Genomic DNA, 24789 nt, shown 5'->3' with positions numbered 1-24789 from the left:
CCACTAAGTGGCGGAGACATCACCACGACACCTGTGCCAGGCTATGTGCACCTTGAGGCCACGTGAAGTGTCGAACGCCCGCTGGCAGGAGGTCACAGGGCAGACCCAGGTGCCACGGGTCGAATGACTGAGATGATTGAGATGACTGGCCGATGCACCACCTGAGCCCCTTACTGTGCCAACTTCCTGTGCTTTAACGAGCTAGCGCTCTGCTCGTTGTTGTGAACGTCGCTCTTCTGTCCTCCGTTGTTGCTGGAGGGCAACTTGCTCGAACTGCCCAGTAGCAGCGTCGTTCATGAGCCTCCTCCACAGAGACCGATCTTGACACCGCTGGTACCATTCATCACCAAGTCCACTCAGCTCCACGTCCTCCACTCCATTTCTTCTCTAGCTTGTGCCATGCCTGTTTAACCCCCTCTATCTGTCCAAACAAAGCTGTTTGGGCGTGCAGGCTACTTGACCCAGCAAATGCAGCCTTGCCTGCCAGAGGAGCTCACCGATGGGACTTTGTCAAGATCTTTTAAGGATTTGTGAGCTCCTCAGGCTGGATCGTAGACAGGCCAGCCTGAATATGTATCACCGGCGAATATGCTCCATTAGGGGGGTCCACGTTTCACAAGCGTACAGAAGGGAGGGAATGACTGTGACCGAGAAGACCTGAAGCTTTGTGCGGAGCGACAGACCAGGTAGCTTCCACACAGTGTTACGCAACCGATGAAAATATATTGCCGCTCGATTGATTCGGAGTGAGACCTCTGCTGTTAAACCGAAGCCCACATGCCCAGGTATGGGACACTCTCCACTCTCTCCACAATTGCCCCATCACCAATTGGGAGCTGTGGGGGTGGATTGTCTGATGGTACAAAATACCCAGGCAGGTGCTTAGTTTTGGTGGGGTTGATGGTAAGGCCCCACCTCTTAGTGGCATGCTCCAGGTTCAGCAGCAGCGCCTCCAACTCCTCCTCTGAGTGAGCAGCAATTACCATATCATCGGCCTACGTAACGTGGTTGAGCAATAGGGAGCCACACACTCACACATAGACAATGTCACACACTCCCACACACACTCACACACATACACATGCACACTCACACACACACTCACACACAGACTCACACACATACATTGACACACACTCTCACACACACCACTCACACACAGACTCATGCACAAACTCACACACATAGACACTCTCACACAGACTCATACACACATTCCCACACATACACTGACACACACTCACAGAGATTCACACAGAGACTCATACACACACTCACACACACAGAGATTCACACACACACTCACACACACAGAGACTTACACAGAGACTCACACAGAGACTCATACACACACTCACACACACAGATACTCATACACACACTCACAAACACAGAGACTCACACAGAGACTCACATACACATACACACGCACACACACAGAGACTCACACACAGACTCACACACACTCACACACACAGAGACTCATACCCACACTCACAGAGACTCACACAGAGACTCATACACACACGCACAGAGACTCACACATAGACTCATACACACACACACAGAGACTCATACACACACGCACAGAGACTCACACATAGACGCATACACACACTCACACACACAGAGACTCACGCAGTGCAATCTCTGTTCAATTTAGCTCACAAATCACATCGCACACACGCGGGCACCACAAACACACACTCCTGTCACAATTCATTCAGCCCGCACACGCAAAGACACACACGCAGCAGCCACTCGCACACACACTCGTTTACGCAAAGACAAAGTTCCCCCGTGTAGCCTTAACAGACTGTAGGGGCAAGTGCTCTTAGCGAGCACCTATGAAGGCCGGCACGGCACACGAGGGGATGGGTGGCCAGAACCACGCCTTTGTCTCCCCTGTAGCGATGTTCACTGAGCTTTAGCGCCCATATACTCAGCGATATTCATTTAAGGCTTAGTCGACCTAGGGGGGGCCCATGACGGGGTTCAGATATGTTGGCACTGTGGTACCTGAATCGGTGTGTGCGTTTGTGTGGAGAGCGGTGGCGCAGCGGTTAGCGCTACGCTGCTGCGCTACGAACCCGGCAACCCGGGTTCGATGCCCGCTCACGGCCAACACCAGTGACGATTAACTGAACCGGTCCTGGGCCTCCTCTAGGTCGATTCAGCCTCAAATGAGTACCTGGTGCGGTGTGTCAATATCGCCACTGGGGAGACAAAGGCGGCCGGGCGTGGTGCTGGCCACTCATCCCCTCGTGCGCCGTTCAGGCCTTCATAGGCGCTCGCTAACAGCACTTGCCCCTACAGTCTGTTAAGGCTACACGGGGGATCTTTGTCTTTGTGGTAGTGTGGACCCCCCTAATGGAACATCTTCGCCTGTTAGAAACATTTCGGCTGGCCTGCCTACGATTCATCCTGGGTTTAACCTGCAGGCTGCATTGTGTGTAGCTCAAACATCCTTGAAAAATCTGGACAAAGTCCCATCGGTGACCTCCTCCGGCAGGCAAGGCTGCGTTGGCTGGGTCATGTAGCCCGCATGCCCAGCCACCGCATGCCTAAAGGGCTTTTGTTCGGCCCGATATAGGGACTAAACGGGCGCGGCACTGGCTAGAGAAGAGATGGAGTGATGTGGTAAAGGAGGACGTGGAGCTGAGTGGACTTTGCCGATGACGGGTACCAGCGGTGTCAAGATCGGCCTCTGTGGAAGAGGCTCGTGAAGGACGCTGCTTCTGGGCAGTTGGAGGCAGTCGCCCTCCAACAACGGAGGGCGGTGGAGCGACGCTCACAACAATGAACGGAGCGCCGGGCAGATAAAATACAGCGAGTTGGCACAGTAGGGGGCACAGGTGGTGCATGGGCCACTCATCTCAGTCAGTCGACCCGTGGCACCTGCTGGGTCTGCCCCGTGACCTCCTGCAAGCGGGCGTTGGACACTTCACGTGGCCTCAAGGTGCACATAGCCTGGCACAAGCGCCGTGGTGATGTCACCGCCACTTCGTGGTGAATGTCGGTTGTTGGTATTATGGTCGTGTAGTGGTTAGCTCTATGCTGCGTGACAAACCTGGCGACACGAGTTTGATTCCCCCTCACGGCCAACACCCAGTGACGATTATTTGAACCGGTCCTGGGACTCCCCTAGGTCGACTCAGCCTCAAATGGTTACCTAGTGCAGTGTGTAGTAAACATCGCCACTGGGGGAGACAAAGGCGGCCGGGCGTGGTGCTGGCCACCCACCCCCTCGTGTGCCGTACCGGCCATCACAGGTGCTACTCGCTAACAGCACTTGCCCCAACAGTCTGTTGAGGCTACACGGGGGATCTTTGTCTTTGTTTGTGTGTGTGCGGGTCGGAGACCCAGTGTTTAAAGGGAGTGTGCACACACCCTGTGATTTGCCTCCGCGTGTCCATGGCAACCAACGCCATGGGTAGCAACGGGAGGCAGAGCAGCGAGTCTCCATGGCAACCAGGGATGCACACTAGCACACACGTGCGCGTGTGTGTGTGAGTTTTGAATGTGTGTGTGTGGATGAATGGGTGAATTGGTGGGTGGGTGAGTGAGTCAATGGGTGTGTGGGTGAGTGAGTGAATGGATGGGTGAGTGAGCGTGTGGGTGAGTGAGCGTGGGTGAATGAGCGTGTGTGTGTGAGTTTTGAAAGTGTGTGTGTAGATAAATGGGTAAATTGGTGGGTGGGTGAGTGAGTGAGTAAATGGGTGTGTGGGTGAGTGAGTGAATGGATGGGTGAGTGAGCGTGTGGGTGGGTGAGCGTGGGTGAGTGGGTGAGTGTGTGAATGGATGGGTGAGTGAGCGTGTGGGTGAGTGAGCTTGGGTGAGTGGGTGAGTGTGTGAGTGGGCGAGTGAGTGGATCAGTATGTATGTGTGCGTATGATATTTATTGCTATGATTGAAATTATCATCGTTATGGGGAGCGGTTAGCTCACGGCGACTAAGACCCAGTGATAGCATTTATCTGAACCGGTCCTGGGCCTCCCCTAAGTCAACTCAGCGTCAAATGAGTACCTGGTGCGGTGTGCAGTACATATCGCTACTCGGGAGAGACAAAGGCGGCCGGGCGCGGTCCTGGACACCCACCCCCTCTTGTGCCACAGTGACGGCCTTCATAGGTGCTGCTGCTACTCTCTAAGAGCACTTGTCCCTGCAGTATGTTACAGGCTCTATGTATGTATGGTTATGTGGGTCAGTGGGTGAATGAGTGATTAGGTATTTATGCTGCTGTGAATGGATGGATGTGTGGATGAGTGAGTGGGTGAGTGAGCGATTGAGTGGGTGAGTTAGCGAGTAAATGGGGGAACGTGTGAGTGAGTGATTGAGTGAGTGATTGAATGAGTAAATGCATTGGTGTTGTGTGAGTGGGTGAGCGAGTGAGTGAGTGAGTGGCGGAACGTGTTAGTGAATGCATAGATGAGTGAATGAGTGAGTGACTGCTACTCGCTACTAACAACACTTGCCCCAACAGTCTGTTACAGGCTATACGGAGTGAGTGTGTATTTGTGTATATATGTGTGTGTGTGTGTGAATGCGTGGGTGGGCGTTTGGGTGAGTGAATGAGTGATTGAATGAGTAAATGTATAGGTGTTTGTGCGAGTGAGTTTGGTGAGCCAGTGAGTAGGTGAGTGAATGAGTCAGTGGGTGAGTGCGTGGGTGTGTGTGCGTGTTATTATATATTCACGTAAGTGGTTTGCGTGAATGTATGGGTGAGTGGATGAGTGTGTGTATGTGGAGCATATGTGTGTTTGTGTTCCTGGGTGAGTGGGCGAGTGGGTGGTTGAGTATATGGGTGACTGAGTGAGGTTATGCATGGGTGTATGAGTGAGTATCAGTGTGCGTGAGTCAATGGATTTGTTTGAGTCTATGTGAGCGTGTGTGTGCGTTTATGAGTGTGTGACAAGTCTATGAGTGTCTGAGTGAGTCTGAGTGAGTGTGAGTCTATGAGTGTGAGTCTACGAGTGTATGAGTGTCTCAATGTATGAGTGTGTGAGTGAGTCGATAAGTGTGTGAGCCTAAGCGTGTCTCGATGTATGAGTGTGTGAGTGAGTCTGCGATTATATGAGTTTATAAATTAGTCTATGAGTGTATGAGTGTTTCTCGTCATGTGTGAATCGACGTGTTTGACAGGGAGAGTGGCATTTTCCCTCCCTTAGATTGACAGAGGTCCCCCCTCTCCTCTTCTCCGTCATCCCTCAGTAGAGCTCTTAAACAGACAATTACCTTCCTAATAGTCTCCGCATGAAGGCAACACTCACCAACCACTCACTTACACATTCACCCATGCACTCACTCAACCGTCCAATCATTCACTCACTCACCAACCTGCCAACTCACACGCAGCCAATCACCCACCCACTCACAGGCACACTCACCCACTAATTTACCAACTCACCCAATCACCCATGTACTCACCCACTCATTTACCTACTCATCCAATAATTCACCAACTCGGCCACTCACCAACTCAAACGCTCAATCAACTCACTCACCCACTCTGTATCTCTGTTGAGAGTAGCGAGCGCCAACTATGAAGGCCGACACCGCCCACGAGGGGGTGGGTGGCCACCACTACGCTTGGCCGCCTTTGTCTCCCCACACTCACATCCACCCCACTCGTGCACTGGCACGTGCACCCACTCACTCGCAAACTAACCCACCAACTCATACACTCACCCATCCACTGACCTACCCACACACCCGCTCATTCATCTACTCACTCAAACAATCAACCACTGACCCACCTACTCACCCACTCTGTGTGTCTCTGTTTATGTTGATGGTAGCTGCACGTGACTCACATGGCAATGAGGGCAATGACATCTCCACTCACAGCCCTCTCCTCCCTCTCTCCCTCCGTGTCTCTCCTATTCTATCTTCCTCTATATTCTATTTGTCTATACATCCTCTCCCCCTCCCTCTCCCTTTCTCGCACCCATCTCTCCCTCTCTCTCTCTCTTTTTCTTCAAATTAAGACTCAGAGAGAGAGAGATACACTCAGACCAGGGATCTCAGTGTTTTTGACACGATCATCATGAACCCAGCGACGCGGCCATAGTGAACCCAGCGATCCGGCCATCGTGAGACTCACACATCCATCTTGAACCCAGCAACCTGTCCATCGTGAACCCAGTGACCCGTCCATCGTGAACCCAGTGACTCGGCCATCTTGAACCCAGCAACCCGTCCATCATGCACCCAGGGACCTGTCCATCTTGAACCCAGCGACCCGTCCATCGTGAACCCAGTGACCCACCCATCGTGAACCCAGCGACCCGTCCATCATGAACCCAGTGACTCGGCCATCTTGAACCAAGCGACCCACCCATCTTGAACCCAGCGACCCACCCATATTTAACCCAGGGACCCAGCCACCGTGAACCCAGCGACCCGGCCATTGTGATGCCAGTGATCCGGCCATCGTGAACCCAGTGACCCGGCCATTGTGAACCTCACCCTTGACGGTGGCCGTGCGGGTGCAGTTGTAGAGGATGGCGAGCTCGCCAAATACCTTCCCTGGACTCATGGTGCACAGCTTCACCCCCTCCTTGGTGACGACCACTCGGCCCTCTAGAGAGAGGGGGGGAGAGGGACAGAGGGGGAGGGAGGGAGTGGAGGGAGGAGAGGAAGAGAGAGGGAGAGAGAAGGAGAGTTTTCAACTATGCACGAATGGCCTTGACCCGATGTTACGCGCAGATTGATGGGCACACACAGACACAACAACAACAGCAGCCATAGCAGCTCGCCCACTCGGCATCAAGAGGAGGGGAGGGCAGGGGGCACAATGCTAATCCCAGCTGCAAGCGATGATGGAATTCTCGCTTGCAACTATCCTCAGCTACTTGTGGGTTTGAATGGGGTCCTGGGTGTACACCCACCACTGGAGTGGAATAATGGCAGGCGCATATTACAGATGACAAGCCGATGGTCAGTGGGCTGATCAGCTCCATGATAGGTCCTGTTGTCATGGACACAGGCCCGCTGTTCCATCACTATATAGCCCAGCAGATGTTCTTGCTTGGACACGGCGTGCATCCATGATGTTGTGTGTATGCGCCGATGCCGGAACAGCGTGTTGGTAATTACAAGCCCATGGGCTGCACAGAAATCTAGCAGCCTCCTACCATTGTTATTGAGCTGATCTGGCCCATGCCTTCCAAAGACCCCCAATGGCTGCTGTGGTGGCTACGATCGCCATGCGGGGAACAGCCAATTGGAATTGGCCTTCCCTCCATGGCATTGCTCACAGCCACCACAGCTTTACCGTCCTGCAAACCAACCAGGAGGTAGGGGGTCGATGTTTCCAATACCCACTAGATAGACAAAGACAAACACTGATGGTGGACTGACCCACTCACTCACACTCACTCACATTCACCCACTCACACTCACTCGCCCACACTCACACTGACTCACTCCCTGGTGAATACTCACACCCACTCACACTCACTCTCTTGCTGGTGAACACTCACACTCACTCACTGCTAGACACTCACACATTCATACAAGACAAAGATTCCCCGGATAGCCTGAACAGACTGTTGGGGCAAGTACTGTTAGCGAGCACCTGTGAAGGCTGGCACAGCACACGAGGGTGTGGGTGGCCAGCACCACGCCCGGCCGCCTTTGTCTCCCCAGTGGCGATGTTAACTAGGCACCGCACCAGGTACTTATTTGAGTCGACCTAGGGGAGGCCCAGGACCAGTTCAAATAATCGTCACCGGTGGTGTTGGCTATGAGCGGGAATCAAACACACAGGTATACACAGGTACACTTAGTTGACTGACATTGTCTCGTACGTACACTCACCCACACCCACCCACCCAGCCACCCACTCACCCTCCATGACGTAGACGAGTGACCCCACATCGCCCTCGCGGATGATGCAGCTGCCGCGCGTGAACTCCACCGGGTGCATGGAGTCGACCACCTCGAGGATCTGTGACAGCTCCAGGTTCTTCATGAAGTCGTTGTCCAGGATCGCCTCGCGAATCAACTCCCGAGACCTACGGGGTAAGAGAGGAGGGTGGAGGGTGGTGGTGGATCAGGGGGATAAAGTGGGAGGGAGGGATTGAGGGAGGAAGGAAGGGAGATGTGGGGAGAGAGGAGGAAAGTTGTTAGTATTGGGAGAGAGGGATGGAGAGAGAGAGATGCGAGACATCATCCAGTCTGCATTATCCACACCCTCCCCTTCCCCCGGAAAATGGAAAAAAAACTGATGACGTACACTTACATCTTAGGAAAGTAATAGGAATAAAAAATGGATGACGTACACCTACGTCATAAGAACGTAATAGGAATAAAAACGGATGACGTACACTTACATCATAGGGACGTAATAGGAATAAAAAATATGTCATAGGGACGTAAAAGGAATAAAAAAAAACTCATAATGTACACCTACCTCATAGGGAAAAATGGATAATGTCCACTTACGTCATCAGAACGTAATAGGAATAAAACAGGGATGACACACTTACGTCATAGGAATGTAATATAAATAAAAAAAACTGATGACATACACTTACGTCATAGGAACGTAATAGGAATAAAAGAACGGATGACATACACTTACATCATCAAAACGTAATAGGAATTAAAAACCGATGACACACTTACGTCATAGGAACGTAATAGGAATTAAAAACAGATGACGTACACTTACGTCATAGGGGCGTAATAGCAGTAAAAAACGAATGAGGAACACTTAAATCATAGGAACGTAATAGGAATAAAAACGGATGACATACACCTACGTAATAGGGAAAACGAATAACGTACACTTACGTCATAGGAACATAATAGGAATAAAAAACGGATGACGTACACTTACATCATAGGAACGTAATAAACAAAACGGATGATATAAACTTACGTCATAGGGAAAAATGGATAATGTACACTTACGTCATAGGAACTTAATAGGAAAAAAAGGGATGACACACTTACGTCATAGGAACGTAATAGGAATAAAAAATGGATGACGTACACTTACATCAAAGGAACGGAATATAAATAACGGATGAGGTACACTTACACCATAGGAACGTAATAGGAAAAAAACTGATGACATACATCTACGTCATAGGGAAAATCGGATGACGTACACTTACGTCATAGGAACGTAATAGGAATAAAAAGGGATGACGTACATTTACGTCATAGTAATGTAATGGGAATATAAAAACCGGAAAATGTACACTTACTTCATAGGAAACTAATAGGAATTAAAAAGGGATGATGTACACTTACGTCATAGGAACGTATTAGGAATAAAAACGGATGACATGCACTTACCTCATAGGAACGTAATGGGAATAAAAACGGATGACGTACACCTACGTCATAGGCACATAATAGAAATAAAAAATGGATGACGTACACTTATGTCATAGGGACGTAATAGGAGTAGAAAACGTATGATGTACACTTACACCATAGGAACATAATAGAAACAACGGATGAGGTACACTTACGCCATAGGAACGTAATAGGGAAAAAACAGATGACGTACACCTATATCGTAGGGAAAAACGGATAACGTACACTTTCATAATAGGAACGCAATAGGAATAAAAAAGGGATGACGTACACTTTTTGACAGGAACGTAATAGGAAGAAAAAACGGATGACGTACACTTACAACATAGGAACGTAATAGGAATAAAACATATACTGATGACGTATATGCACGTCATCGGCATGGGAAAGGTTTCAGCAGGATGTAGTCCCCTCCCCCCCCCCAAGGGGACAAGCCAACGTTTCTGCGACCGGGCGCTCACTTTCACGAGTCAGGCTACACATGTCGGCTCAAAGCGACGAGGGCGTTCTAAACGAATCTGTGCACTGTGAAAGATAAAAAAAAAGTAGGTTGTTTTGCCGTGTTTGGCAATGCAACAGGGGGTGCTCTATACTCTTAAGTTTGTTTCAGTAAAGTCACGTAGGTAAAAAATAAAAATAAAAATAATAATAGAAATAAAATGATAATAAATCAATTTATTGCTATTATTATTTTAATTTTTTACCTACGTGACTTTACCGAAAAAACCTAAGAGTATGAATCCTTGCAGTCACGAAAGCTTAAAATCTAGAAGGAGGTGCTCTGTCAAACACCGAAAAGAATAAACCTTTTTGCAAGGAATCAAGTACTGCATTGACCACACAAAGTACTTGTGGTGGAACATGCAAAAACCCTGATAATATATGGGCATTGTCATTAAAACTAATTGGCTTACACCAAAGACAGCAACCTTCTTTATGACCCAGTCTCACTACCAGCATCAGACAAGAGAACAACGCCAAAAGGCGACCAGTACAAAGACAATGCCACGCGTGTCAGAGCATTTATTGCTCGGGGTGAGCAGCAGCTAAATGATGGGATGCCTTTTTGGAAGTATCAAAGCGTAACAAAGCACTTCCACGACAACTGTTGACTGGCGCCTTTCTTTATTATATGACTTCACTGCTCCGCTCTCTCTCTCTCTCTCTTCCTCTGCCGTGACGTGCGTCCTCTCTGCTCCACCATCGCGGCGCGTCTCTCCCTCTCCCTCCCTGTCCACCGCTGGCTAACGGCGTGCCGGGAGGAGAGACGGCTTTGCTGGAAGGACCGCTACGTGGCCGGTGGCGATAATGCAGTCCGGACTCCAGGCTTCCCACACCGACCCAAACGTCCTCTCACTGCCTCCCCTTATATTCTCCTCGGTGGAGCAAGCTCCACCTCCGGACACGCCCCCTCGTAGAACCTTCTCGACTATTCTCGCACGTACTCTCTAGCTCCGCCCATCACCTTTGGCCCAGATGGATCCCACACTTCCCATTGGGTGTTAGTTACCCAGTGGTGGCTTATGCAGATACCCCTCGTCGTCCCCTAGATGACGCTCTCTCATTACAAAAGTATGAAAAATTAGAATTGGAAATACAACAGGCGTTATGTTAAGATGTTCAAACCCCAAAGAGAAACCTTTAGCAAGGAGTAAAGTTACTGCATTAGCAACACACACTACTTGTGGTGAACATGCAAACAAACATTGCTCTGATAATTTAATCTATGGCATTGTATATATGCAAAAAGGTTCTATTTGGTGTTTGAATATCTTATATAACTCCTGTTTTATTGTGAGAAAGGGGTACAACCTATTCTTATATTTTTTTCACGCTTTTTATTAACTTACTCTGTCTGTTGTCGTTTTTGTCGTTGTTATACCCTCAAATCTTGTAACTCAAAATTTACCCACTTCCCAATGTGGTATCGACTGCAAACTTATGTCATACTGATGACAATACTATATTCTATCATAAAAAATCTATATTTTAAAACATTATTTTTTATATATTATGTTTCGGCTTGGGTCTAATTATCCACGCTCAACTGACGTTGGCTGTAATTGGCCACGGTCCCTTACGTTATGCCACGCTTGGGGGCCACTTCCTGGAGTCGTGGAGTTCTGCCATTACTAGCACGGTACTTTTCATTAAAGCGTGTTTAAAAATAATAATAATTTAATATTACTTATTTACTTCGGTACTGGCAAAAAGGTCCCATGCTTATAAACTAAACTATTTTTTTTTATTTTGCCAAGTGTAAGGCCCCTCTGGGCTGCTGTGTAGCTCTTTGTCAGAAGCGACCTGGCCGTCGCAAAATGAAAGCAGTTCAACCAAGTGGCTTAATCTTGATTTGAAGCTTTCGTGACTGCAGGAATCCATACTCTTTGGTTCTTTCGGTAAAGTCACGTAGGTAGAAAATAAAATAAATCACGACGTTTCGGGCGCAACACAAGCGTCCGTCATCAGGTGGGAAAGCAGTGGCTTAGTATCATCATCATCATCGTAGTGTGGAATTGTACAGCGGACAAGCCAAACAACTCTTGACGCGTTGGATGTTGATTCTAAATGCGGAGGACACGGAGATAAATCCACGGGATTTAGAGAGTATTTGGCTGCTGCTTTAAATGTATTATGTTGATGATATCGGCCACGTGGATGAGCTGCTGTGATTTGGGATGGCCCAGGTCGCTTTTGAACAAAAGAGTCACGCAGCAGCAGCTCTTACTACCCGGTGAAAATCAAACTTAAGTTTGTTGTTCGCAGTTTAACACAAAAGCCGCAGTGTTAACCCGGGCGGGCCGCCTGAATCGAACCGCGAAATATCTGCAATGGTGGGTACACAAAGATCTCCCGCGTGGCCTGTCACAGGCTGTAGGGGCAAGTGGCTGTTAGTAGCAAGCAGCAGCAGCGCCTATGAAGGCTACCGGCACTCTGGCACCCGAGGGGATGGGTGGCCAGCAACCACGCCCGGCCGCCTTCGTCTCCCCAGTGGCGATGTTTACTATGCACCGCGCCAGGTTCTCAATTGAGGCTGAGTCGACCTAGGGGAGGCCCAGGCACCGGTTCGGATAATCGCTGTCAGTGGTGGCGTTGGTGGTTTCCCGTGAGCGGGAATCGAACTCGGGTCTCGTAGCACAAGGTAGCGCTAACCGCTGCGCCACCGCTCACTGCTACCCACCCACTTAGTCACCCACCCAATCACCCACCCACTCATCCTCCCACCCACTCACCCACCCACTAACCCACCCACTCACCCACTCACCCACCCACTCATCCTCCCACCCACTCACCCACCCACTCATCCTCCCACCCACTCACCCACCCACTAACCAACCCACTCACCCACTCACCCACCTAATCATCCACCCACTCACCTACTCACCCACCCACTCATCCACCTACTCACTCATCGACCTACTCACCCACCCTCCTGCTCACCCACCCACCCGCTCACCAACCGACCCGCCCACCTACCCACTCACCCACCCACCCACTCACCCACCCACTTACCCACCCACTCACCCAACTCAACCAAAAACAACAGCCGCCATTCACCACCGGTCTGACCATGCAGGTGCCATGGGTTGACCGCTGTGCCAGGCTAGGTGCACGAGAAATAGTTCACGGGACGGACCCTGCAGGTGCCATGGGTTGACTGCTCTGCCAGGCTAGATGCACCACCTATTCCCTCTGCTGTGCCAATTTGCTGTTTTTTATCCGCCCAGTGCTCCGCTCGTTGTTGTGAGCTGGGTTCGTCGTGCAGGGCGCTAACTAGAGCGCCACTGCTCCATGTTCATACGTACACACTCCCTCCACTCTCCCTTCCTCTCTCTCGCTCGCTGTCTGTCTAGCTCACGACCCTTCGATGCTTTTGTTCCTTTGGCGCCTTCCGGAGCTTTGATCAGCGTGAGATGAGTGGGAGAGAGAGAGAGGGAGAGAGACCCGTGTAGATTTCAAAGCTCTATCAATGCCCTTGCCCCAACAACGCGCGTGTGTGATACATCGAGACCAACAGAGAGATACGTAGAGACTCATAGAGATACGTAGAAATTCATAGAGATACATAGAGACTCATAGAAATATACAGACTCATAGAGATTCGTAGACTCATAGAGATATACATACTCATCGAGATACGTAGAGACTCGTAGAGATATACAGAATCATAGAGATAGGTAGAGACCCATAGGAACACATAGAGACTCATAGAGATACATGGAGACACGTAGAGTTACATATGTAGTGACTGTGAATGTCACTGTGTGGTGCCGGGCTTGCGAGGCCACGGCGGACAATGTGTTGTCATGTGCAGCCCGCTTACTGGGCGTAGTACCAGCCCTAGCGGGGCTTGGGTGAGCGCTGGTCAGCGTGGAGGCACCGTGTACAGTGTGCGGTGCGGGCTCCCGGTGAGGGAGCGAGAGGGAGCGTCAGCCAGCCAGGGTTACGTTGGGGCAGGATATGCCGGTTGACCTGCCGACACGTGACCGGATGATGTTGGAGGGGGGCCACCGATGGACGGGGGCCGCTGGGCGGTCACGTGGTATAGAGGAGCTCTCGGGAACCTTCGGGAAAGAGCCAGAGAGATCTAGAAGGTGGGCGGGGCGAGAGGCAGAGCTAGCCCCAGCCCAGGCCGATTTAACGGGGCCCCGTGAGGGGCTCGGGGTTCTTCGTGTTGCTGGTGATGAAGATCCACGTCGGGTTAAAGAAGACTCTAGCCACGCGGTCCCGGACCCAACTCGTGGTCCGGTCTCGTTCTGCCATAGCGTAGTTAGATGGGCGTTCAACACCCGAGTGTAGGTTACGTTGTGTTGTGTTGAGTCGATGTAATAAAACAGTGTCGCGACTCAATTGGACTCACTACACATAGAAACATACCATACAGAGACACATACAGTGAGGGAAATAAGTATTTGACCCCCTCTCAATCAGAAAGATTTCTGGCTCCCAGGTGTCTTTTATACAGGTAACGAGCTGAGATTAGGAGCACACTCTTAAAGGGAGTGCTCCTAATCTCAGCTCGTTACCTGTATAAAAGACACCTGGGAGCCAGAAATCGTTATGATTGAGAGGGGGTCAAATACTTATTTCCCTCATTAAAATGCAAATAAATTTATAACATTTTTGACATGCGTTTTTCTGGATTTTGTTGTTGTTGTTCTGTCTCTCACTGTTCAAATAAACCTACCATTAAAATTATAGACTGATCATTTCTTTGTCAGTGGGCAAACGTACAAAATCAGCAGGGGATCAAATACTTTTTTCCTTCACTGTATACTCTTAGAATCACGTAGATATTCTTCGGGATACATGGAGACACATAGAGTTATATAGAAACATACAGAGAGACCCAGAGAAACACATATAGACTCGTCGAGATACATGGAGACACATAGAGTTAGATAGAGACATACAGAGATACACAGAGACTCGTAGGGATACATAGAGACGAATTTTTATGGATGTTTAACTTCTTTCGCACCGTACGAAGCCAACCGCGCTAATCGTAGGTGCGGGGGAAGGACAACAAACTCGACGCAACAACAGGAAGAAGTCCTAAATAAATTATTTGCCTATCGCGACCATTATATTATCATCCGTAATACCGGTTGCTTGGGTTAGATCGCGTACAAATATCAATGTGGCGTGGTTAAACCCGCCACCACCCGACACTGCCAATTGGTAAGGGGTCTGTCGCGTAAAGAGAACGTGGCCAGCACTAACCGGTGTGCTGGAGAGCCAATCGACAACGTTTACAGTCCAAGTACTGTGACATTTCGCCAGTAATTAAAATCAGCTTTATCAGGCGACGGCCAACGCGACCGGTAAGTGCTGTACTCGTCACGAATTGGCCACGTTCTGTTCACGTGACGACTAAACATGACTCATGGGGCTGCGTCGGGTGGTGGCGGGTTGAACGACACAACGTTCATTTTCACGCGATTTAATCCCAAAACATACTACCAAAGAAATGAGTCTCTCAGTCTACGTGACGACGACGATTTAAAAGTGCATCATAGCTCCCAGAAGCAGCGCGCATCTGAAAGCAGCGCGCATCTGAAAGCGGCACGGGGTGACGATGCGTGGACCATCCTTGTAATGTTACTGCTGCTGATGTTACTGCTGCTGATGATGCTGTTGATGTTACTGCTGCTGATGATGCTGCTTTTGATGTTACCGCTGCTGATGATGCTGTTGATGCTACTGCTGCTGATGCTACTGCTGCTGATTCTGCTGATGCTACTACTGCTGATGTTACTGCTGCTACTCCTGATGATGATGTTGATGCTGCTAATGCTACTGCTGTTGATGCTGTTGATGTTACTGCTGCTGATGTTGTTGATGCTGTTGATGTTACTGCTGATGATGCTGTTGATGTTACTGCTGATGATGCTGTTAATGTTACTGCTGCTACTTCTGATGATGATGTTGATGCTGCTGATGCTACTGCTGTTGATGCTGTTGATGTTACTGCTGCTGATGTTGTTGATGCTACTGCTGCTGATGCTGTTGATGTTACTGCTGCTGATGTTGCTGATGATGTTGTTGATGCTACTGCTGCTGTTGATGTTACTGCTGCTGATGCTGCTGATACTACTGCTGCTGATGCTACTGCTGATGATGCTGTTGATGTTACTACTGCTGATGATGCTGCTGATGCTACTGCTGCTGATGCTACTGCTGTTGATGTAAGTACGTTGAACTTCTTTCGCACCGTACGTATCCAACCGCACGAATGGGAGGTGCGGGGGAAGGACAACAAGCTAAACACAGACAACAACAAAAAGAAGCAGTTTCAAAACAAATGAGTTTGCCAGTCTACATGACGATGATTTAAAAGTGCATCACAGCTCCCAGGGGCTTCCCAATATCGGAAGGTGAGGAGCGCGATCCAGACGGCCGCAGAAGCAGCTCACATCTGAAAGCGTCGCGCGACCACGACGACGATGACGATGACAATATTAAAAACTAAGAAGAGGTGCTTTTGACCCTTTTCTGGCAGTGAAACGGGAGGGTGTTGTTCGGATTGTTAAGACACCAAAACGCAAAAAACATTCGCAACGAATCAGGTTACTCGCAGCATTAACCACACACACGGTACGTTTTGTGAACATGCAAACAAAAAACATGCTCTGCTAGCATTACGATGGCATTGTCTTTGAAACCGATTGGTCCACACCAGAGACGGCTTTCTTTAGAGCCCAGTCTCAAACGGCGTTGGACCAGAGGCCAGAGGTCAACGCCAAAAGGTCAACGGTGAATGCCACTCTCAGAGCACTTATTGATCGGGGTGAGCAGCAGCTATACCATGGGATACCTTTCTGCCAGCATCAAAAGTATGAAAGAAAACAATTAGGTGTTCACCCATTGCAATCGCTGTCTGCGAATGGTAGGAGACCCCGACAGACGGCACAGTGTGCACGCAGAGACCAGCAGAAGGACTTCGATGTAAGCGGCATTCGTCTTTGCGCTGTTCGCCTTCTTAGCGTTGACCTTTGGTCTTAACGCCGTTTGAGACTAGGGTCTAAAGAAAGCCGTCTCTGGTGTGGACCAATCGGTTTCAAAGACAATGCCATCGTAATACTACCGGAGCATGGTTTTGTTTGCATGTTCACTACAAGCACCGTGTGCGTGTCTTCTTGGTTCTTTCGGTAAAGTTACGTAGAAGGGAAATAATAAAATATAATAACAGGGCTGTCGGAAAGACAGCGTCTTCACCTGAGGACGGCTGCTTGCGTTGTGGCCGAAACGTCGTGAGAATTGTATTTTATTGTTTTATTTTTATTATTTTATTATTTCCCTTCTACGTGACTTTACCGAAAGAACCAAGAAGATGAATCCCTGCAGTCACGAAAGCTTTAAATCGAAATTCACCGCATGTGTGGTTAATGCGAGTAACACGATCCCTTGAAAAATGTTTATGTTTGGTGTTTTCACATCTTAACAAAACTCCTGTTTTAGTGCCAGAAAGGGTATGGGGCCGTCCATAAATGACGTCACGCAATTTTGGACGATTTTTGACCCCCCCCTCCCCTAGTCACACGGCGTCACAAAAAGTCATACCCCCCCCCCCCCCTCTCAAATATGACGTTAATGTGGCGCTGCACTCTGATGTTGTAGGAGAAAATATTTATTAAAAGTCAATTTAATTAAGTAGAACGTGTTGTCTATATTTATTAAAAGTTTCGCATTTTGATGTGACGTCACATTTCTAACCCCCCCCCCGTCGTCACGCATCGTCACAAATGTCTGACCCCCCCCCCCCCCCCCTAGGTGCGAGACGTCATTTATGGACGGCCCATATGGCCTATTAAATCTTGACAAAAAGCTTTCGTGACGGCAGGAATTCATATTCTCTGTGTCGTTCGGTAAAGTCACGTAGATCGGTTCAAAGAAAGAATTATTTAAAAAATTACGACGTTTCCATTGCAACACAAGAGGTCGTAATCAGGTGGCGAGAGAAAAAAACTCGTAGTTTTTTATGATTATTTATTTTAACCTATCTACGTGACTTTACCGAAAGAACCAAAGAGTACGACCTATATTGATTCTGGCAAAGGAGGTCCCATGATGAAGCTGCCCACTCTCAATGCCCTCGTAGTAGCATTGCACTGGCATCTGATCAGTGGGCGTAAGTAAAACATTTTTTTTGACAATTTTAATTTTGTTTTACCTGTTGTTAGTCACCCACTGAGCTGTGTAGCCCTTTTGTCAGAAGCGACCTGGGCCATCGCCAATGATGGCAGCTCAACATCGTTATCACCACGGGGAAATTTATAGCAGCAGCCACGCACTCGAAATGCATAATGTTCATTATAAATGTAGAGGGGGGGGGGGGGAGAACGGAAAACCCGGAGAAAAATCCACGCATGGAGAGAGAGAGACGCAGACTCCAAATTATACAGCAGCAGCAGACATCGTCAGGGTCGGGATCAAACCCACGACCTCCTGTATACCAGGCGAGGTAGTTAACATCTCCTAGCCACCGTGATGATGATGAGAGAGAGACGCAGACTCCAAATATATAGCAGCAGCAGGCATCGTCAGGGTCGAGATCGAACCCACGACCTCCTGTATACCAGGCGAGGTAGTTAACATCCCCTAGCCACCGTGATGATGATGATGAGAGAGAGAGACGCAGACTCCAAATATAGAGCAGCAGCAGGCATCGTCAGGGTCGGGATCGAACCCACGACCTCCTGTATAACAGGCGAGGTAGTTAACATCTCCTAGCCACCGTGATGATGATGAGAGAGAGACGCAGACTCCAAATATACAGCAGTAGCAGGCATCGTCAGGGTCGGGATCGAACCCACGACCTCCTGCACACCAGGCGAGGTAGTTAGCATCTCCTAGCCACCGTGATGATGAGAGAGAGAGACACAGAATCCAAATATACAGCAGCAGCAGCAGGCATCGTCAGGGTCGGGATCGAACCCATGACCTCCTGCACACCAGGCGAGGTAGTTAACTTCTCCTAGCTACAGTGATGATGATGAGAGAGAGAGACACAGAATCCAAATATACAGCAGCGGGCATCGTCAGGGATGGGATCGAACCCACGACCTCCTGTATACCAGGCGAGGGAGTTCACATCTCCTAGCCACCGTGGCGCCCTATACTGAGACACGTCGAGTTTATAGCGCCCTATCCTGCATAAGTTTACGCATATAAAAGTAAAGCACGTGTCTCTACAGTATGTGTCTGTACGTATGTGTGTATATATAGTGTGTGTATCTATAGTATGTGTCTTTATGTACGTGTGTCTTTAGGTATGTGTATATCTATAGTATGTGTGAATCTATAGTATGTTTAACACGTAGGATTTCGCAACCAATTTCATCCATAAGAGGTTTTTGGGCTGGATCGCGTACATTTTTAATGTGTCGTTAAAACCCGCCACCACCCGACACAGCCAACTAGTAAGGGTTGTCACGTAAACAGAACGTGGCCAATTCTTCACTAGCACAGCACACCTGTGTGTTGGAAAGCCAAGCCACAACATTTACAAACTGAGTACGACGTTTCGCCAGTAATTACAACTAGCTTCATCAGGCGACAGCCAGATTTGTGGATACGTCTTACTGTTTCGTTCCTTATATAAATGTATGTATGGGTATATATATATTGTGTGTTTATATAGTATGTGTGTATCTATAGTAGGTGTGTGTCTATAGTATGTGTATATCTAAAGTATGTATCTATAGTATGTGTGTGTCTATAGTATGTGTGTATATATAGTATGTGTGTATCTAAAGTATGTGTGTATCTAAGTATGTGTGTATCTTTAGTATGTGTGTTTCTTTAGTATGTGTGTGTATCGATAGTATGTGTGTATCTATATTATGTGTGTATTAAAATATGCGTGTGTATGTATAGTATGTGTGTATATCTTTGTGTATATCCATAGTGTGCGTATCTATAGTATGTGTGTATCTATAACGTGTGTGTGTATAGTGTGTGTGTATCTATAGTATGTGTGTATCTAAAGTATGTGTGCATCTATAGTATGTGAGTGGGTGGGTGACGGGTGGGTGAGTGGGTGGGTGAGTGAATGAGTGAGTGGGTGAGTGAATGGGTGCATGGGTGAGTGGGTGGGTGAGTAATTGAGTGGGTGAGTGAGTGGGTGAGCGAGTGAGTAGGTCAGTGAGTGAGTGAGTGAGTGTATGTGTGAGTGGGTGAGTGAGTGAGTGAGTGGGTGAGTGAATGAGTGAGTGGGGGAGTGAGTGAGTGGGTGAGTAATTGAGTGGGTGAGTGTGTGGGTGAGCGAGTGAATAGGACAGTGAGTGAGTGCTACTTGCTATTAACAGCACTTGCCCCAACAGCCTCTTTCAGGCCTCAGGGGGGATATTTGTCTTTGTCTCTGTATGAGTGTGAATATGTATGAGTGTAAGGGCTGAGCGAGATAAGCCAAACGGATTCTTCCGTCAAATAGGATCACGAATTCACACGCACACAGACAACCATCCCCCGCGTAGCCTGTAACAGACTGTTGGGGACAAGTAGTGTTAATAGGGAGTAGCACTCACTCACCCACTCACTCACCAACTCACTCACTTACCGACTCACTCACTCACCCATTCACTCACTAACTCACCCACTCACTCACTCACACACTCACTCACCAACTCACTCACCAACTCACTTACTCACTCACCTACTCACTCATCCACTCACTAACTCACTCACTCACCCACTAACTCACTCACCCACTCACCCACTGCTAACTCACCCATTCACTCACCAACTCACTCACTCACCAACTAACTCACTCACTCACCCACTCACTCATCCACTCACTCATCCACTCACTCACCCACTAACTCTCTCACCCACTCACTCACTCACCCAGTCACTCACCCACCCCCTCACTCACCCACTCACTCACCCACTGCTAACTAACCCACTCAATCACTCACTCACCCACTCACTCACTGACTCACCAACTACTCAATCACTCACCCACTCACTAACCCACTCACCCACTCACTAACCCACTCACCCACCCAGTCACCCACTCATCCACTCACTCACCCACTAATTCACTCACCCACTCACCCACCCACCCACTCACCCACTCATCCACTCACTCATCCACTCACTCACCCACTAACTCACTCACCCACTCACCTACTCACTCATCCACTCACTCACCCACTCACCCACTAACTCACTCACCCACTCACTCACTCACCCAGTCACTCACCCACCCCCTCACTCACCCACTCACTCACCCACTGCTAACTCACCCACTAAATCACTCACTCACCCACTCACTCACTGACTCACCCACTACTCAATCACTCACCCACTCACTAACCCACTCACCCACTCACTAACCCACTCACCCACCCGGTCACCGACTCATCCACTCACTCACCCACTCATTCACTCACCCACTCACCCACCCACCCACTCACCCACTCATTCACTCACCCACTCACTCACCCACTGCTAACTAACCCACTCAATCACTCACTCACCCACTCACTCACTGACTCACCAACTACTCAATCACTCACCCACTCACTAACCCACTCACCCACTCACTAACCCACTCACCCACCCAGTCACCCACTCATCCACTCACTCACCCACTAATTCACTCACCCACTCACCCACCCACCCACTCACCCACTCATCCACTCACTCATCCACTCACTCACCCACTAACTCACTCACCCACTCACCTACTCACTCATCCACTCACTCACCCACTCACCCACTAACTCACTCACCCACTCACTCACTCACCCAGTCACTCACCCACCCCCTCACTCACCCACTCACTCACCCACTGCTAACTCACCCACTCAATCACTCACTCACCCACTCACTCACTGACTCACCCACTACTCAATCACTCACCCACTCACTAACCCACTCACCCACTCACTAACCCACTCACCCACCCAGTCACCGACTCATCCACTCACTCACCCACTCATTCACTCACCCACTCACCCACCCACCCACTCACCCACTCATTCACTCACCCACTCACTCACTCACCCATTCACCCTCATTCACTCACGAATGCTGGGATTATGAGAGCGAGAGAAGGAGGAGAGAGGAGGCCTCTAATTGGAATTTTGGAAACAGTTTTGTGACTTAAAACGAAGCCAATTAAGAGCTTAATTGGCCAATTTGAGTCATCGCTTTGACAGGAGTTGTGTGTGTGTCACTGTGTGTGTGTCACTGTATGTGTGTCACTGTGTGTGTCTGTGTGTCACTGTGTATGTGTGTCTGTGTGTGTCACTGTGTGTGTGTCACTGTTCGTGTGCCTGTGTCTGTGTGTGTCTGTATGTCACTGTGTGTGTGTTCGTGTGCCTCTGTCTGTGTGTGTCTGTGTGGCACTGTGTGTGTGTTCATGTGCCTGTGTCTGTGTGTCACTGTGTGTGTGTGTTCGTGTGCCTGTGTGTGTCTGTGTGTCACTGTGTGTGTGTGTGGGTTGTGGGGAGCGGTAATGTAGCGGTTAGCGCGGCAAACACCGGTGACGATTATATGAACCGGTCCTGGGCCTCAACTAGGTCGACTCAGTCTCAAATGATTACCTGGTGCGGTGTGTAGTAAACATCGTCACTGGGGGAGACAAAGGCGGCCGGGCGTGGTGCTGGCCACCCACCCCCTCGTGTGCCGTCTTGGCCTTCATAGGTGCTCGCTAACAACACTTGCTCCTACAGTCTGTTAAGGCTATATGGGGGATCTTTGTCTCTGTATATGTGTCTGTATGTGTGTCTGTGTGTGTCTGTGTGTGTGTGTCTGTGTGTCTGTGTGTGTGTCTGTGTCTGTGTGTGTGTCTGTATGTGTGTCTGTGCGTGCGTGTGTGTATGTTTGTCTGTATGTGTGTCTGTGTGTGTGTCTGTATGTGTGTCTGTATGTGTGTCTGTATGTGTGTAAATATGTGTGTGTGGCTAAGCCGCATTGATCCTTGTTGTGTAATTGGAGGTTATAGATTTGGCTTCTTATCTCAACCCTCACAGAGTGACGGGAGAACGCACAGAGAGAGAGGCCAATTAGACTCGCTGGAGATACATCGAGATACATAGAGACACACTCACTCACTCACTCAAATCGTTACCCACTTAGACATGCATAGACACACATCCATACGTAGACACACATCCATACATAGACACACATCCATACATAGACACACATACATAGAGATTCACTCACTTGAATAGTTACCAACTTAGACATGTATAGAGACACATGCATCGATACACACTCACTCAAATAGTTACCAACTTAGATATGCATAGACACACTTAGATAGACACTCACTGACTCAAATAGTTTCTCACTTAGACATCCATAGACACAGATGCATAGACACACACTCACTCAAATAGTTACCAACTTACACATACTCTGAGGTTTTTTCGGTAAAGTCACGTAGGTCAAAATAATAATAAATAATAAAAATGATAAAAATGATAATAGAAATAAAATAATATTTTATTTCCATTTTATTTCTATTATCAAATAATAATATTTTATTTGTATTATAAAAATGTACATTTTTATTATTTATTTTTACCTACGTGACTTTACCGAAAAAACCTAAGAGTATGAATCCTTGCAGTCACGAAGCTTCAAATCTAGAACTTACACATATATACAAAAGACAAAGGATCCCCCGTGTATAGACTGCCAGCGCAAGTAGCGAGTAGCAGCAGCACCAATGAAGGGCTACCGGCACTGTGGCACACGCAAAGGGGGTGGGTGCCAGCACCACGCCCGGCCGCCTTTGTCTCCCCCAGTGGCGATGTTTACCGCGCACAACTTCCACCTTGTACTGAGTTGAGGCTGACTCGACCGAGGGGAGGCCCGGTTGTTCGGATAATCGCTGTCACTGTTGGTGGTGGCCATGAGCGGGAATCGATCTCGGGTCGCCGGGTTCGGAGCGCAGCGTAACGGTAACCGCTTCCCATATATAAACAAATACAAAGATAAAGACCCCCCAGTCTAGCCTCAACAGACTGTTGGGGCAAGTGCTGTTAGCAAGCACATATGAAGGCCGGCACTGTGGCACACGAGGGGATGGGTGGCCAACACAACCAGTGGTGGGACCAGCACCCTGGGACCCTCACCCGAGGCTCTGGTCAGAGCCGGGTTGTAGCGGACTAGTGGTGGGACCCGTACTCTGGCAGGGTCGGGTTGGTCTAGCCTCCCTTAGCGGCCGTGGCAAGGGACCTGTGTGTAGAGTAGCTCGGGGTGTGTAGGACACACTAGAAGGGAGGCTGTACCTCCCTTAGGCCATCGGGTTGAAGGGGCCGTATCCCTTCGTGTTACAGTTGGTGTCCGTCGAGAATGTTGTAATAAACGCGTTGCCTCCAGACGTCTCCGTGGAGTTAGTTATACACACAACACATAGACTGCCCTACATGACATTATAATAACGGTCTGGACCACCATATGGGTTCCACAGGATTGGAAGGATCCCCTGGTGCCCCCCACTCTTTACAAAGGGGGACCGCACAGACTGTTACAACTACACGGAATCTCCCTCCTAAAGTTGAATCATCCTGCCTAAGGATCCTGGCTAAGGATTTGATTCAATATCGCCCCTTACCAGGCAGCACGCCGAGAGGAGAGGCTTGTGGAGCTCGAAAGTGGTCTCAGGCCAGGGCGGTCCTGCACAGACGCCAGACTCTGTCCGTCTGCTGCAGCGGAGGCTTAGGGAATTCCAACGGGGACCTACGTCTTCGCTTTATTAACCCAGTCAAGGTTTATGATGCCATCTTGTTCCATCAAATGTTCAACATTCTCTCCACTCCCCCTTTTAGCGATGGGGCAGCAGAAAAAATAAAACAAACTGTGGCTGGGCAGTGTGCTCATGACTGGCTCAGGTTTGGCAGCAGAGGTCTCACTCTTATATCTGCGCGGTGATCTAACGACACATTCTGGTTAAGTCAGGGTGCCGAGACTCTTGATGATGAGTAGAAAACT

The 24789-nt window shown here is 49.1% G+C and overlaps 1 protein-coding gene across 4 annotated transcripts in view; it reads right to left on the bottom strand.

The window, feature by feature from the left end:
• The window catches only part of LOC144947530 (cGMP-dependent protein kinase 1-like), a 146634-nt gene that overhangs the window by 36758 nt on the left and 85087 nt on the right, over positions 1-24789 (bottom strand). For all 4 annotated transcript variants that reach the window (XR_013640075.1, XM_078876750.1, XM_078876749.1 and 1 more), the window contains 2 exons: positions 7852-8018; positions 6469-6582 (listed from right to left, as the gene is read on the bottom strand). Coding sequence is in view for 3 of the 4 variants with exons in the window: in XM_078876750.1 (XP_078732876.1) it covers positions 6469-6582; positions 7852-8018 (281 nt within the window). In the remaining variant the exon portion in view is untranslated. The remainder of the gene's footprint in view (positions 1-6468; positions 6583-7851; positions 8019-24789) is intronic.

The sequence above is a fragment of the Lampetra fluviatilis genome, chromosome 45 (assembly GCF_964198595.1).
Source record: "Lampetra fluviatilis chromosome 45, kcLamFluv1.1, whole genome shotgun sequence".
In the NCBI taxonomy this organism is placed as follows: Eukaryota; Metazoa; Chordata; class Hyperoartia; order Petromyzontiformes; family Petromyzontidae; genus Lampetra; species Lampetra fluviatilis.
This window is presented reverse-complemented; position numbering and strand designations above follow the sequence as displayed.